The sequence below is a fragment of the Falco biarmicus genome, chromosome 9 (genome assembly GCF_023638135.1).
Source record: "Falco biarmicus isolate bFalBia1 chromosome 9, bFalBia1.pri, whole genome shotgun sequence".
NCBI classification, from domain to species: Eukaryota; Metazoa; Chordata; class Aves; order Falconiformes; family Falconidae; genus Falco; species Falco biarmicus.
This window is the reverse complement of record NC_079296.1, coordinates 23,401,288-23,417,140: the sequence shown is the minus strand read 5'-3', so window position 1 is coordinate 23,417,140 and position 15,853 is coordinate 23,401,288. Positions and strand designations below refer to the sequence as shown.

Sequence of the window (15,853 nt, the reverse complement as noted above, 5' to 3'; positions counted from 1 at the left end):
CTACTGTACTTCCATTCTTTGATATGAAAGTGATTTCACTTCAGTTCTGTTGCTTTATGAATCCAGTTTGAAGTAGCCTATATGATTTCCAACATCATCTTAATTACTTGTTTATACTTGGTTGCTTGCTTGTCACAGAGCAAGCATGTGGACTGAGAGCAGTTTTTTCCCCTCAGTTTTGATTAAAGTTCCTCTGCATAAAATAGTCGATTATTTTCTGAGCACTTCTCATTCATCTCTTTTGCATCTGTTACACTGTCAAGAAGGGAGAAGTTACGGGAAAGGACAAATGACACTGGGATTGCAGTTGAAACTGTTACTCCAGTGGTCATTGCCCAGGTGCTTGGGCAGCTGGAAAGCAATGGATAAACATGGTGAGGTAACATGGCACTAGTTCAGGTTTGTCTTTAACAGTTAGGCTACAAACTGCAGCAGTTCGTGAACTGCTTCAGAAGTAGTTTGGCCATCTGGGAGCAGTGGGAGGTAGCCACCTCACTGCCTTCATGTTAGTTGCTACTGCTTGTGAGCCAGAAATGTACGAACAGAAGAAATCGGAGTTCTTCCATTTTTCACAGATCTCCCAGGTGCTAGATGAGTGTGTCCCTGTTCACAAAATAAAACCCAAGACAATTGGACATCTGGGTTCTTTTCCTGATGTTCTTTCAGCCCGTGTAAGTCTTTGTGCCTCAGTTTCCCTAATACAGTGTGTTGCTAACAGTAGTGTTAATGTATTTTCCTGCTTTCAAGTATATTTCCCCTCCCTTTATCTCCAGGCACAGTATTGCAGCAATATAGTTGTAACATGAGAGATAACTAACAAGTCTAAATAGAAGTGAAGAAAGTCTGGGCTGGCCCACAGCCATACAAATGCCATCAGTTTCTTTTTAAACAAAGTGGGTTTCAGTCAGGTGGTGTTTACTCAAAAAGCCTCATTTTCTCCAGTGCATATGAAGGCAGTTTCTTCAGGTCAGAAGATGTGTGTTGCAGAGAAGTACGTGTTCCCCAAGCAGACTGCTGCTCTGCAGATGACATTGCTAAGGCTATTTCTGGATATGACCATCTTCCTTGAAAGGGTAATGTTATGTGTGGGAAGAAGCATGGTATAGGGCAAAGGGCTGGCATGCTGAGCCCTTGGATCATTTCTTGAGTCTGCTGCCGAAAGGCTGCAAGATCTGGGCATGTCAGATGACCTACATGGGTCCTACCATCTGTACATTACATGGTTCTCACCATCTGTACATTGGGGTAATGTGCATGCTTTTCTAATCCTGTTTTCAGGAAGCAGAATCGGTGTTTTGGAGCTTGTGGCAGTTTTAAAGATGATGAGACTTAGGATCCTACGTTTTCTAGGCAGATTTGAAAATTGCCTTCTCTGTCTTTATTGTCTTCCTGTGAGTCACTGCAGTCTCTCTGCTGTGCAGGTACCAGCAACTATGATACTGGTTATTGGTGTGGCCTTGGAAGAGACTGAGTCCCTGACCATGCAGTGAGACTCATGGAGCATGCTGGAAGTCAGTGGGGCAGGGACTGCACAGAGCTTTCTGCAGTGTCGGGCGTTACCCTGCTCTGTCATATGCCTGAATATTCTACAGTGAAAATTCCATTAGCGGAGATATTAAGGTGATAGCAGGGGATGAATGAAGTTTGTGCCTCATTTTACTTAATTCATTTTGCTTCGAATGATCTGCTTATGATGCTCATGTAGGCAGGTTGTCCTTCCCAAGTAGCACTTGGGAGAGACCTGGGGAATATTGCATACCTGACATTAGTGTGAGGAAGTGTCTGTATTTTGCTGTCCTCATTCTGTGCCATGCTCTTCTCTGTTCATGGGGGAGCTTGGAGGGTGCCATGGTGAAGCTACCTGACATTTCTCCTCACCAGGTCATGGAAAACATGGTTTTGTCAATGCATTAAAAAAAAAAAAAAAAGTGTCAAGAATCTATCTACGAGAAGCTCAAACTCCCTTGCGTCACAGATCATAGACAGGAATCTTGCCTTGGTTGAGGCAAATAATATACTCTTTCCTGACATGTGAGAATCTGCCTGAATTCAGCCAAATTCTAAATAATTATAGAAGATAGCAGCTGCTGCATGTCCGAGGGAGGTGGGCTAGGGTTTCTCTATTGAAGTGGCTAAGATACCTCCCAAAATGTACATACGTTGGCCTTTGTGTTTGATCTGTGTGGACGAGCACCTTCTGATGTGGTTAACTGTGGGCTGTGAAGGGAAGGAGGTGGTTTCTGAGGGACCTTTGCTCACTTGTCACAGAAGTAGAAGGCAGACGAATGGAGCAGTGAGTAGCATATTGGAGAACTCACTTCACTCCTAGCCCCTGTCAGCAGCCCTGTGTACATTCAGCAAGTCGCTTTCAGCCTGGCTTGTCATAGGAGATCCCCAAATATCTATTCCTCATATTGTGATTATTTTTTTTTCCAAGAGATGAGCCTGGGATCTGAGCTGCAGAAGTGCTGATGATGCACAGGGTGCCAGTGGGAGTTGTGCTTTGAACATGTAAAGTGGCCCAGAAAACCAGGCCCTTGGGGGTCCTAACAGAGGCACTCAGAGGTACAAGAAGCTGCAACTCTTGATTTCCATGTTTCTTAGCTTCCAGTTTGGAAAGCAAGGATGCTTGACAATAAATGTGCTTGTGAACTGCCTAGCCACTGCTCTCTGTGAGCCTGTCGAAGAGCCTGTATGGAAACCACCAGCTCTGTATTCCGAGCAGGGCTTGGCTTGAGGCCACACGTTGAACAATGAGGAGAAAACAAAATATTGAATAGCTGCTTGTTCAGCAAACCCAGTTCCTCTTGGCCGTGCAGGGCCCTGCGTGAGGGAGTATATGAGGTGGGGCAGTTTTCCCTTAGCGCTGGGGTCTAGGACCAGCCTCTATATGTAGGGTCTCAGGTGGTACAGGGGGAAGCCCACACCAGCACACTTGCTCTCAGCCTGTACGGTGGAGAGCAGAGCCAGCTGGGGACTTCTTTGCTATCCCCAGGTTGCAGTTCCTTCCCCACCTGAGGGGTATACCAGCTGCATCTATCAGATGAGTTTTATCAGTAAATTAATACTACTTTGCTCTTGGCTGCTGTTTTAGATTCTTCTCTGGCACCTCATACAGTGGTGTCTGAGAGTAGGGTTGGCCCACTTGGCAGACAGTGGGCAAGATATGAGGACTGGTTTAGGTTTGGGCTGTTGTTGGTTGGTTGTCTTTTTCCACTTTCCCACTTGCAGCTTACAATGATTATGTCATTTTTTCTGTCTTTCACCCAAGAATCATGTGGCACAAATGTCCTTGTTAGATGTCTTTCTGGGATGTCTGAGAAGAGCAGCCCACTGAGACAAGCCTTATTCCTGGTGTTCAGGGAACCCAAGTTAAGTACCCTGCTCTGGCACAGGCTTTTTGTGTGATCTTGCGAAAATAACTTAGAATTTCTCTGTGTTGGTGTTGCCCCCTGCCCTGCATAAAAAGTCTTAGGGAAGAGTTAATTCCTAAAGTGTTGCAAACAGAAATAATGATTATGAGGAGCAGGTACGAAACTGAAAGGGGCTGTGTAAATGCTGTAGGTGGCTTTGAAGACGTCTACTTCTTCAGTGGATGTGTGCAGTGTATCTTTTAAAGTTGTTTTTGACTGAGTTTTGCAGGAGGCTTTCAGGATGCTGTGTAGAAACCCCCCAGGGGTAGGTAACTTTCTGCAGCTGTGAACTGCATGAAGGAGCTCTGTTCCCCTCATTAAAAAAAAAAACAACCAACCAAAAAAACCCCAGACTACGGCCATTTTGTCTTTCCCAAAGATGAAACACAAACAGATGCCAGTATGGCTGTGTCCACTTCTCTGTTGAAGGTGGAGAATGTGAACTTTGGAAAAGGTCTGGATTATCCTGGGAAACCAGCTTTGGCCAGAGCCTTGGGAGGAATTGATACCATGTCCATCTAAGAACAACAGAAAAACTAGCCAGAGCTTGGGGCCAGGTTAATCTGTTGCATCTCTGTTGACATCAATGAGAAGGTAGAACAGTCTGTTCTGTCTCCCCACTTCAGTTCCTCATGGAGAAGCATTTATTCTGGATCTTGGGGCCAGACAGTGTAGGGGAGATCATGGAATAGTAATGACTACGATAACTTTTGTGTCTAGTATCACTTGGAAGGAAACCTTTTGTTAGATCAGCTGATATGCAAGGCTGAGGTGAGGCTCTTGTTAGACTTGAGGCTGGTACTTGCAAAGGGCATAGGAACGGCAGCAGAAGAACTTCTGCTCCAGCTATGCAATCTCCTTTTCAGCTGCATCCTGCTCCTCACTGCAGGAGCTCTTGGCAATGTTGAGTACCATAAGCTGCTGTACTGCTATGGCCTCTGTGCAGCCCTCTGAAAGCCAGGCTCCTAGGCCTCCCAGAGACCAGGTGGGTTCACAACTCCTTTAGAAACTCAGCCCTTGAGCATCTCCATCTGGGCAGAAAGATTTGACTCTTGCATAGCTATCATTTGTCTTGCCATTGGGCTGAAAGCCTCATACGGTGCTACTGGTAGAGCTTCTCCATAGGCTTCCCAGACTATGGCTTGTGCAGTTGGTTTCATAGACTACTTAGGGTGTTGATCTACTGCTACTTGAAAACCTGGCAGAACACTGGGGCTCTTCAGCCAGTAAGTTTTGTTTTGTGGACAGAGGTGGATTTAAAATTGAAAAAAGCTTCCTTTTCATTTGTTTTGTTTTGTGGGTCGTCTCTTTCCAATGGGAGTGATTTCTGAGGAAGAACTTGCATAAAAGAGCAAGCAGTAATGTAGTTCACTGGTTCCAGGAGCGTTGATTGATCTTGGCTTGGGGAATGGAAGAAGGCGTTTCCTGCAGGGGAATTTGGTGGCCAAGTGAATGGGTGTCAACAGAGCCGGAAGGTGGGAATGGTCTGTAAAATGAAGAAGAATGAGATTGTATGTGGTATCATAATGCTTAAGCAGCAGAGGGGGCTGAACCTGAGTCAAGTAAGACAGAAAGCAGTTGACTTGGGTCTGTGGCTGGATGTTCTCGCTGTTTTGCTATACTTGATACAGGTAACTGCGCATTAGTTTGCACAAGCTAATGGAATATTTCTTTTTTGAGTAATCTCTTGTTAAAGCAGAGTGGGGTGAGTGAATTTGGAGGAGAAATACTGGCTCTGTGTTTGCATCTAAGACATATATTGGAAGAAGTAATTTTTATTTCCCCTGTCCCCTTTACCTGGCAGTTTATGGCCAGCAGCATCACCTGACCCACCAGTATTTCTGTTGTGATGGAGATGGAGCTCTTGGCGTCCTGGGCTCCTCTGGAGTCAGGAACTGGTGCCAGATACAGACAGGAGGGTGACCAGCTGCAAGGAGATGAGAGGCTCACTGGATCTAAATGCCATCTTGTATCACACAGGACGAGGACTCCGATTGCTGTGTTTTCCCAATAGAAAATAGTTACCTCACTAAACAGTCAAACCAAAATGCAGATATGCTGCAAATGCATTTGTTTGACTATTTATCAATATTAAATGTGTAAACCAGAAAGGTCAGTAGTGTTTAATGTCATGTGGCAACTTTGTGATTTTTAATTACAATAAAAAACCCAATGACAAATGAATTCAGTGCTCTTTAGAGCTTGTTCCTTCCTGATGCAGTTTGTTTTGTTGGCTTACCTGTGCTCAAGCAAAGTTTGGCTGCCTCTGCCATGGTAGGAGAGATTTTATTTAAATAAATGGGATGAAGTGACAAATTAGTTACAATGTCTCAGTCTCTGGGGGAATTTGGTGTAGCTTAATGCTTCAGCAACATCTTGTTACAGTGTTGGATGGCAAGGTTGCAGGGAGAAAAACAGTAACTGGCGCAAAAAGGTTGTTGCATCTGACCTTAAAGTGACTGACAATTGCTACTTCCCTGTTCCTTCCTATTTTGTATGCAGTTTCAGGTATCTGGGGTAAAGAGTGATAAACTTCAGTTTCTTCTTTTTCAGTTTTTTGTTGTTTAAAATCTTGATGGGGACTGCTCTGCTGTTTTTGTTGTTTGCTTGGCTCTTTTATGTTAAGCTTCTAAAAATTTCTTGATCTTTTCCCAAGCTGTTCTCAAAATGTAGTCAGCAGGCTCCTCCTCCTAAAATCTAAAAACCCAGATTTTAGGAGTAGTTATCAGTTTGGGTGTGTTACATTTATTGTTAAAGAACTGACTGCTATAGAAACCTTATTTTTTAAATGAGAACCCTGCAGATGGCTTGTGCTTGAGCTCCTTTTAAATTGAAGCTGAGGTTTTGAGCAGTGCTTGGGTTTTTGTTTTCTTTTCTGAACAGGTCTATACCTGTGTGGCTGTCATTTCAGCTTTGCAGATGGGGACAAGGTCCTGCTTGCCCTGTCTGCCTGACAGTGGGGATGTGAGTTCCTCTGGTTTGTGGTCCGTGCTCAGCAGTAGTGTCCTGATTTCACTAGTCGACACAGGCTGTGACTATCAACAGCAGCAAAGCAACATCACACTGAATGCACCGATCCTTACTGTTGTAAAAGCAGAGTATTACAAGTAACCCTGAAATGTTCCCTTACTGCTGCAATAGTTACAGCTGTGGTGTCCATCCTGTACCCATAAAAAGCTGGTGATGGCGTACAAGGATGGAGCTTTGATTTCAGTCTGGTGATTCTCTCTAGGTTTTCACTTGATGATAAGACCAGCTCAGTTAAAGAGGTCCAGTTACATTTGTTTCTGTACCTGTTTAAAAGATTGTATTTTTTTTCCTGAATGTAGTATCAATAGAGGTTCCTGTACTTTTTTCCACTTCACTGACAGCATTGTCCTTGTTTAACTCCAAATAAATCTTAGTAACGTGTGCAACACAAAGACAAGGGGAGAAAATTAATCTCTAGATCAGGAGCTACAGAAAATGAAATGAATTATGAACAGAAGAGGGAGGGGATTTTTTCTGTATCTGTTGTCCAAGCAAAGGGAAACTGGCACAGAAAATGAGTTTGTGAATGGTGGTAGTGGTGCTCAAGTTTTGTTCCTATATTTAGATGAAAGCAAAAATAAAAACTTTTCCAAATATCCCCAGTAAGATTAAGAAAAGCATAGGTGGTAGGTAAGAGAAATAACATCCCCACAGGATTCATTCAGCATTTCTGAGATTCTTTCCTTTGCCTTCAGCTTCGGGGGAGGGGGCAGCAGCATTGGGGTTTGTTTTTTTCCTTCCCACAGATATAGTTAAAAGTCACAGCGTAAATTTCCTGACTTGTGACCCCTCTCAGTTGTCTTGTTCATCAGAAGGCAGATAGGTAATAAAGAGTCTCCTGTGTGAGAGGAGTAGGGAGAACCTGCTGTTTTAATTTTGTGCACAGCAGTGGGCCAAACTTTGTTCTTTCATTGCTGGCCTTTATAATTGGCTCGATATAATATAGCAATTCAAGCCATTGCATATGTCTGGCTTTATAACTGCTAATGTCATAGCCAAGAAGAGTGCAAAGTCTCCTGCAGAAACATACAGTAAATAAGAACAATAAGTATGTTCCAAAGAACATACGGGCAGTAGCTTTAAAGGGCCTCAGCTCAGCCCTGTTGGGTTAATTTGCATCCAGGTTGCCTGGACAAATGGATTTTGTTGATTTAGACTCCATGGGGAATGTGGGTTTGATTTGGAGATTTTTCTGGACTACATGTTATGTTCATGTGTCTGATTCCTGGGAACCAGAATTAAGACATCCTCGCTTATCAGGAGGGAAGGATTTACTTTGGGAGTTTGCTCAGCTTTAGGAGTTTGGCCATAGTGTGCTTTGGCTGTAGAGTATCCCATATCCTCCTGCACAGGGTACCTTGCACAGATGTACGGTAACATTTTGTTTTTCCTCTGGCCACCCACAGCTCTCAGCCATGGCTAGCTAAGACTCATTTACCTTGTTTTTTGCAGACATCTGTGGTTTATTCGTCATCTTCAATGAGGTTCTAACACCTGTTAAGCGCTCCTCCTCCCTTTTTTTGGAGAAGCGTTTAATTATGACAGGGTTTCCCTTGGAGCACATCCTCCATTCAGTTCCCTAATTGTAGAATTCTCTGTGGGATTCTCCAGATGGGGGATAGAGGATAATCTTCTCAGAGCTCCGGAAGAAATGTGATGCCAAATTACAGAAAATAGATCCTTTTTATTAAGCTCTTGGGCTCCTTTTACTCTTATTTTAAGGTGACCTTCTGTTAAAGAGAAATGTTGGATAAATAGCTATCCTTTTTAAATAATCCTCAACAACCTTACCTGGGTTACTAATAACATCGTTAGACTAGAAATTCTGAAAGGATTTAAGCTTTTTTTGCCACTTGTGCTGTCATCACAGAGGCAAGGAGAATGAACTTGCCTGTTTCCCTTTTGTTTCTAGTTAGTCTCATTTTCAAGCTGCGAGCTCTGAATGAGGGAGTGCTGGCAGTGTGCTCGGTGTGGTGGGCAGGTATAAAGACAAAGCTCCCTCCTTTGTCAAGTGGTCACAGTGCCACTTTATGGGTCACTTGCTTTGCTGCAAGCTGGTGCTGTGGTGATGCTGTTTCAGTCCCTGAGGGTTTTCCGGCATCCTGGAAGTGCCACCAATGTTTGCAAACATGGCAGTACTGGCCATCCTGTTTTGTGCCCAAGTGCTAGGCATATCTGGTTCTACTAAGTCTGTTAAATCTAGCACATGACCGCTGAAAGGCTTCAGGGGTTGTCCTTACAGAGCCAGTTCTTCTGGAAGGTTCCTGTGGATTTGAGGTGCATAAATTAATACTCCATGAGCTCCTGTGTTAGCAGATGATACCAATATTTTTACAGGGTGAACGGAGAAACCAAAGCACAAAGAAACCTAACTGCAGTCCTGTAATGGGTTGGTAGCAGGGCCAGAAGTAGTCTGGAAATGGCTGACTCTGGTCTCTTGTAGTCATTGCCTCTCCTCGGGATTTTTTGTGTGTTGAAGTTTCTAGGAAACTTTTTCTGTAGCACTAGTAAGCGTACCAGCTTTGCACATAGCAGGTAGATAACGGAGGGGAGGAATTGCTATTCAGCAGGGAGGCTGAAGTTATAGCTATAGAGTTTAATGTATGGTGTTGGTCGTCTTTATGCTGTGATACACAGCTGGAGCTGTGTACAGCTTGCAGCAATTGAACTTTGGTGCTGAAAGGTCAAAGGTGGCTAATCCAAATTTTTGTTTATCTTCCAGGTCTACGCACAATGAACTAGAAAAGAACCGGTAAGTAGCTAATGAGCTGAATTCTAAGAAATGCAAGCCTAGTGAGTGTAATGTGCTTTAACCTTACACATGCAGGTGCCGTTTGATCAGCTTAGAGAGCTGTGAAAGACCACACTGCATCACGTAGTTCTATAAGTTCGGGGGGGGGGGCGGGGGGGGCGGGGGGAAGACACAAAAAGATCTGGAAAAGAAGCTTTGTTTTTGGTTGGGTTTTTTTCTCTCTCTGAAAAGGCAAGAAGTGACCCAGTTTTGGACTAATCTGTATGCGGAGTAAATACTGTTCTTCTCCTGACACAGTGAAATCTGATTGGGGCACTTTCCATACATGAGGTTGCTACGGGATCAGGTTTCTTGGGCCCTGGGTAATACGTGTTACCATGATCCAAAGGGCAGAGCCCTGTGCTGTACACCCTCTCCCTCCCACCCCGCTGCTGGGCTCTGATAGTCTGCAGCACAGAAGAAAATGCCATTGTCTAGAGGCTCAGAGGTCTGGCTAGCAGCGCTCCTGTGGAGACTGTCTTCTAACCTGTTTTAGGATTGTGCCTGTTTATCCTTGAATCTGAAGTTTTAGCAAGCCTTGCAGTTTTGTTGCTTGGCTAGCTCTTCTATATGACTCAACCCTTTTGTAACAGGAGTTAAAGTAAGATAAATACCATTGAGACAGGGGAGCTAGTTCACACACAGATCAGATTATCACCTTCCATTCAGGATGCTGTAGTTAAGTTTATAATGAAAACCCTGACACAACCTTATCTTGGCTCTTCTGTGGGATTTTAGGGGGGCTGGGGTTGGTGGTGTCTGTGTATTTTGTAGCTGATGGAACAAAGGCAGTGCTCTGGCCAGCTACTCCTATGAAGAAACCCCCAGGATGGGAAAACTGAGTTTTCAAATCAAATAGTTTGATCACCTCCTCTTAGCAGCCATCATTTAACAAGGAAGGACTACAAGGATGGCCAAAGATACAAGGAGGCTTCAAGCCAAGTGTGTATTACCCTTCAGGCAAGATCTTCCCGTGTAGCTTCAAGGGAATCAGAGCAGAGTACCTCATGCATCACGTTGCCCCCAAGTTTCCCCCATACCTGCCTCCCCCTGGCAGCAGCAGTGCTGGGAAGCAGCTTTGCCTTTGCATGGTGTGGGTGTTTTCTTCGAGGCTGTGCTTTTACCTCCTGGTAGCTTTGAGGATCTACAGAGTTGTCATGGTCGTGTCTTTCTGGGGTGATGCAGGGACATTTTTTTTATTTGGGTTATGTTGCTCCCTGAGTCTCAACCTTTCCAGTCCCAGGTTGAGCTGTGTTGAAAAGTTTTGGCTCCTGGGTTTTCCAGTGCGCTCTACAGTTTTATTTACTAATGAGGGAAAGAAAATGCAGTGCTTGGGACTGATCCAGAACGGATGGTGCTTTTTTCTCCATGACAACAGTAAACCATCACTAATTTTCAATGTGCTTGTTTGCATATCTAATTGTTACTGCAAACACTGCTTGCCCTCAGTACAGCCTTAAAGCAGAGCTGTCTCCATCTTTCCCTGTACCAACTGGTCTTCTCACGTTGGCCAGGTTTGCATGGATATGTGACCATCTTTTTCTACCCTCAGGCTTGTGGAGCAGGCAGTAAAGTTTCAAACTCTCTGTGGGTGAGATCTCAGCAGCTAGCGTTACATACTTATTGTCCAGCTAAGGACTGGCAAGTATTGATGGGTTTAGGATATGCCTGATACTGGCTATTTGTGTGAGTCGAGGAAGCTTCTGCCCTGATTCCCTGTCTTTAACTGAGGGCAGTAATGCTACCTTGGGTGGGGATATCATGAGGATTGACTAGCCCTTTGAGATATGTACACATTACTAGTGAGAGGAGCATTGCTACCTGTGCTTCCCCTTACGCCACCTTCTTCTGAATGTTGACAAGCCGTTTGCTTGCTACAGAATTTGTCTTTGCATTCCCAGTTGATGTGATAGCTCACTCATCCTCTCCTTCCATCTCATTTATTCTCCCTAGTCCCTACCTGCTCCAGATTGGAGACTCCTAACCATCAGCCTTCTCAGCAAGGTCTTTCCTCCAGGGCTTCCCATTCTGAGGCACTGTATTCCAGGTCTGAGTCTCAGACATGGTTTTACAAGCCCTTGGTTTTCATCCTTCTGGGAAGGGCACACACTGGATGACATTGGGTGGTCTGTACAGAAAAAAATGCTTTATCTGGGATCTTTGATAGGGAGCCTGCTGCTTCTGGTTTGGGATTGTTTGTGTCTTAATGCAGGTACTATGGCCTGATCAGCTATGCACATCTGCAGACCCAGCTAGACCCTGTAGTGACTATGCTAGGTTTGCAGTGTTTGTTACCGACGATTTGGACAGTGAGTTTCATACCAGAAGCATTTATTTTCAAACTCCACAGCAGTGTTTTCTGAGTGAAGGGGATTGCTTCCCAGTTAGATTTTCACCATGTTTTATTTGCTGTGTCGTTAAGGTTGTCAGTGTCTCCAGACTTAACTGTTGCAAAGATAAAAGCCGTGATACTAATAGCTTTGTGGCTGGCAGGTGCTCATTTTCCCTATTATTTGAGATTATTCCTTTTGAATCTCACTGTTATCTCCATTATTGACATACAGTATAATTTTCAAAATTGTCCACTATTAGGTCTCTGACTCTGGGTTTTCCGTTCTCGTCTGTGAACAGCAGCCGCCTTATGTTCAGTTAAATTTTGTTTTAACCCATTCAACAATTACACAGTTTCTTTCAAGCAGTAGCAAGAGAATACTAGAAAACCAAAATGTTCTTCTCCTCCTTTTTGAATATGCAATTTAACTTGAACTAAATATTGCGGAGCTGATGATGTTTCAAAGTATCAAGATTAAGAATCTTGTACCCCTTTGATGTAAAAAAGTAACTAAAAATACACTGAAAAAAATTAAAACAATGTTTTAAGCTCCACTCCTTTATTTAGTCTTGAAATATTTCATGAACACTCCAGTGGTTCTGCTAAGGAGCAGTTTGATTTGGTACCAAATATTAGCTGTAATATTTAAGTGACTTTCTGCTTTGATTTGTTTGGGTTTTTTTAATCTGAAAAGATTGCAGTGACATTTATATAAGGGGCTTTGTTTGATTTATAAAAGATTAAAGTTAATTTATAGTTATTATCTGTCACTAATCCTCATGTTGGAAAATTGTTTGTGTTTTTTATTTAATGGGTATGTGTTTCAGTTTATCTCTGCCCAGAATGAGTCATAGCTTGCATTTAAACAAGAAACCAGTATTCTGCTTCTCATCTGCTGCAAGGTGTAACTAAACCAGAACTTTTTAGTCTTTTAACACACCTACCAAAAAACTTAAGCAACACCCCATCATTTTTTAAAAGAAAACATGATAAAGTGACTGAAAAGTGGCTGAAAGATGAACTTTGCTAGCGTAATATTTTCCTCAAAAAAGGATAATAAATAAAATTCAGGCTGAAGTTAAGAGATGTGTGATATACGGATATCAGAATTAACTGTTGTCTGTGAACGTTTTGGACACATACCAGTTTTGGAAGGATGTCGTCAGTGTGGTATTAAGAGAAGGTACACAGCACTGAGATAACTTTCCTGCTGCTCTGTGAAGTGGCAGTTCTGTTAGGCCAATATGGTGGTGGTGTCTGTCAGAAAAGTTGTATCTCCTGATAGAACACGATAGATGTTTGTAAAGCTGTTGATGAGGTTAAAAAATATATGGTTTTCTGTATATCCTAGATTGATCCATTTGGTTTTGGTGATGATTGCATTGTAATACAGCAGAAGGAAGACAAAGCTGAATAAATGCGTAAAGAATGAGTTATTAGGGCAGATTTTTCTTATGGTAACAATAATTTAGTTCAAAGAATAGATAGACTCAAGGAGGGAAAGAGACCGTGGGAGGATCACTGAAATTAGAATTTTCTGAAGATCTGAAGATCTCACAGAATTTGTGGCTCTGCAAAAAAAAAAAATTGAAATGAAAATGGACGAAATCTAAAGGATACAAAACTCCTTCTAAACCAAGTTGCTAAAGAGTTGTGTTTAGTGTAAAAGCACAGAGTGGTGTAAGATCCTTTTTCTCTGATAACTTTTGAGATGATCAGAAGCAAAATGAAGAACAGATAGCAATGGTCAAGTACTGTGTTTTTCAGCCTTTCTGACTGTTACCAGGAATCCCCGTCGTATCTCCTGTGATTCCCCACCCATTCTCTCTTTAACATGACTTTATTGCAATAGTGTTTCTCCAAAACAGTTTCTCACAAAGAGCTGTTATGCTAGGTTGCATATTTGAGGTAGCAGGTGAGATAAAGGAAAAACTCTACTGAACATTTAGGAGAAAACCATGACCTGGGTCAGCTTGCACTAAAACATGGGGCCTTTTGAGGCTCTGCAGCAATTGCACAGTTTGGTTCTGTTTCTTTAGAACAGAACTTTCTTTTGCAAAATGCAAGAGAAGAGGGAGGGGAAAGCAGTTAACAAAGGGCATTTAAATAGTGCAGACATGCTGTCTAGGCTGAGAAAGGTAGCGGGAAGGGAAATGAAGGTGTAGTGAATCCTTGCTACTCTGAATAGATCTGGATGATTGTGCTTTTTGTAGCGCTATGTGTACTTGCCAAGGCAATCTGGTCAGTGTTTGTCTTGAACCAACTAATCAATGTGGTGTTGAGTTCAGTGCTATTCATCAGGAGAGCTGGAACAAGAAACTATTCCAGTAAATTTCATTTGGTCTTTGGAGTAGGCTTTGTTTTCATGTTAACTTCATGTAGCAAACATTGACAGTACATATTGTTTTCCTCATTAATAAAACTTGGAACCTGTGATGTTCCCTGCAGCAGTCAGTGTCCATGTATCTTTCTTTGACACATCCAAAGGTCAGAGCATGCACTGATCCAACTTGCTCCTTGTGGGAATTGTAGCTAAACACTCCTTGTCTCCATGGCCAGTACAGAAAAAGAGCTGGAGGTAGCTAGCTGTCTTCAACTGTTGCTTGTATGACAGATGTCTCCATTTTCTGCTGGGTCTAACGATTTTCAGCAGGGCTGAAGCATGTTCCTCTGGTTTAGATCTGGATAACTTACTATGCTGCTGTGCCTGTTTTTGCTTAACGTGGAGAGAGTAAAGCCTGTAGTTTGTGCAGTAAAGCTCTCGGAGAGGTGTTCTTTCTGGATATGTTCAGGCTCAGTCATTGTCATTTAGTGTAAGTCTGCCTTTTGCTATATTGCACTTATTTCTTTGCATTGCTCTGGGAACTTGCCAGTCAGATGCCATAAAACTGGGATTGGTCTCTGGCTGACACCACCACACTTGTTCATGCGAAGTGCCTCCTCGTGCAGAAGTAGCGTTTCGATTCACTTACAACTGAAAGTCTACAAAGGCTTTGTTTCACGTTGGCTGGGCAGCAGAACATTTTGAACTCTGAGTAAAGCTGCTGAAAAGGGACAGTTAGTCTCCATGCCAAAATTCAAAGGAAACAAAATGATCCTCACTTTGTTGGGAGTTCTTTAGTACTGCTTGTATTGGAATTGATAGTTTCAATATGATAGTTGGTTTTTTATTCAAACTGATACAGTGAAGAATGAATGCCTGCCTGCCTTCTTTTCTGCTCCCAGATCTCTGCACCTCCCTTATGAATCCAATAGCAGTTGGAGAAAGAAGAAGAAAAAGAACAATACTACTGTTTTGGATAAACTGTCACAAAGCAAAATGTTTTTGTCTCAACAATGTTGCACAATAAAATCACTGTTATAAGGCAGTTTTCAGAAACAGATACTTATCACAAAGCCCTTCTCAACTTAAGATGTGTTTTAGGGACGCTGTCTGATGTGTTTTTCTCCCATAGTGTAGAAAACTGTCAGTGCAGTCTGCTTGGCCCTGACATAATGATCTGATGCTAAGAATCCTTTCATCGTCTTGCCTCCCAGAAGGAAAACTTTAGAGGAAACCCCCATCTTGGAAAGAAACACTCTGCAGTCAGGCCTCCCCACTTACTGGCTGAGTTCCTTTATTCAGCATCCTGTACTTAAGATTTCCAGAGCTATGAATAGAAGAGGTATCAAATGGTGTGTTACTGGTTATTTACTGCTTTCAGGGAGCCAGGAGGGGGTCTGGTAGCTGCTGTGGATGTGTAATGAAAGCAGTCCTATGTACTTAGATGGTATCTGATTTGGAGTGCATCAGTTGCCAGCTTTGGTTCTTGAATCTCTTCCTTGCATCCTCAGATTTCTACTTAGGTGTGTTACTGCAGTTTACTTTGAGGCTCAACCCTCTCAGGTTCTGTATATTTATGGCTGTCCTGAAAAAAAATAAAAGAATGGATAAATTCCCTCTGTAATCAGTGAGCTTGGACGAGGGAAGAATCTGGCCCCAAGTAGGAAGTCAAGCATTCAGCATTCCTGGCTCAGTTTTCAGTCATGTCAGGGCTCTGCCCTTGTCATATCTCTCCCAAATTCATTTCTGGAGACTTTGCGGGGGGTGGGGGGTTTGGCCCTTCCCCCCCCCCCCCCCCCCCCCCCCTTTCCTGGGGTGCTGTTTGAAGTGCCGAGAGCCAGAAATTCTAATGCAATAACTTTTCTTGATCAAGTGATTTAACGTTGCTCATGGGCCTGAAAGCATTACTAGCTGAAAGCCACTTGGGGAGTTTCTGCCTTAGAGAAGATGAGGTAATAGGAATA

At 43.1% G+C, this 15,853-nt stretch overlaps 1 protein-coding gene and 1 long non-coding RNA gene across 3 annotated transcripts in view; both read left to right on the top strand.

Moving 5' to 3' along the window:
* MXI1 (MAX interactor 1, dimerization protein) overlaps positions 1–15,853 on the top strand; it is a 57,387-nt gene that overhangs the window by 18,480 nt on the left and 23,054 nt on the right. For both annotated transcript variants that reach the window (XM_056350838.1, XM_056350839.1), the window contains exon 3: positions 9,166–9,195. In XM_056350838.1, the coding sequence (XP_056206813.1) occupies positions 9,166–9,195 (30 nt within the window). The remainder of the gene's footprint in view (positions 1–9,165; positions 9,196–15,853) is intronic.
* LOC130154636 (uncharacterized) lies at positions 1,081–5,597 on the top strand. The gene is made up of 2 exons (XR_008823799.1): positions 1,081–4,398; positions 5,218–5,597. It is a non-coding gene; the product is annotated as an uncharacterized LOC130154636 (long non-coding RNA).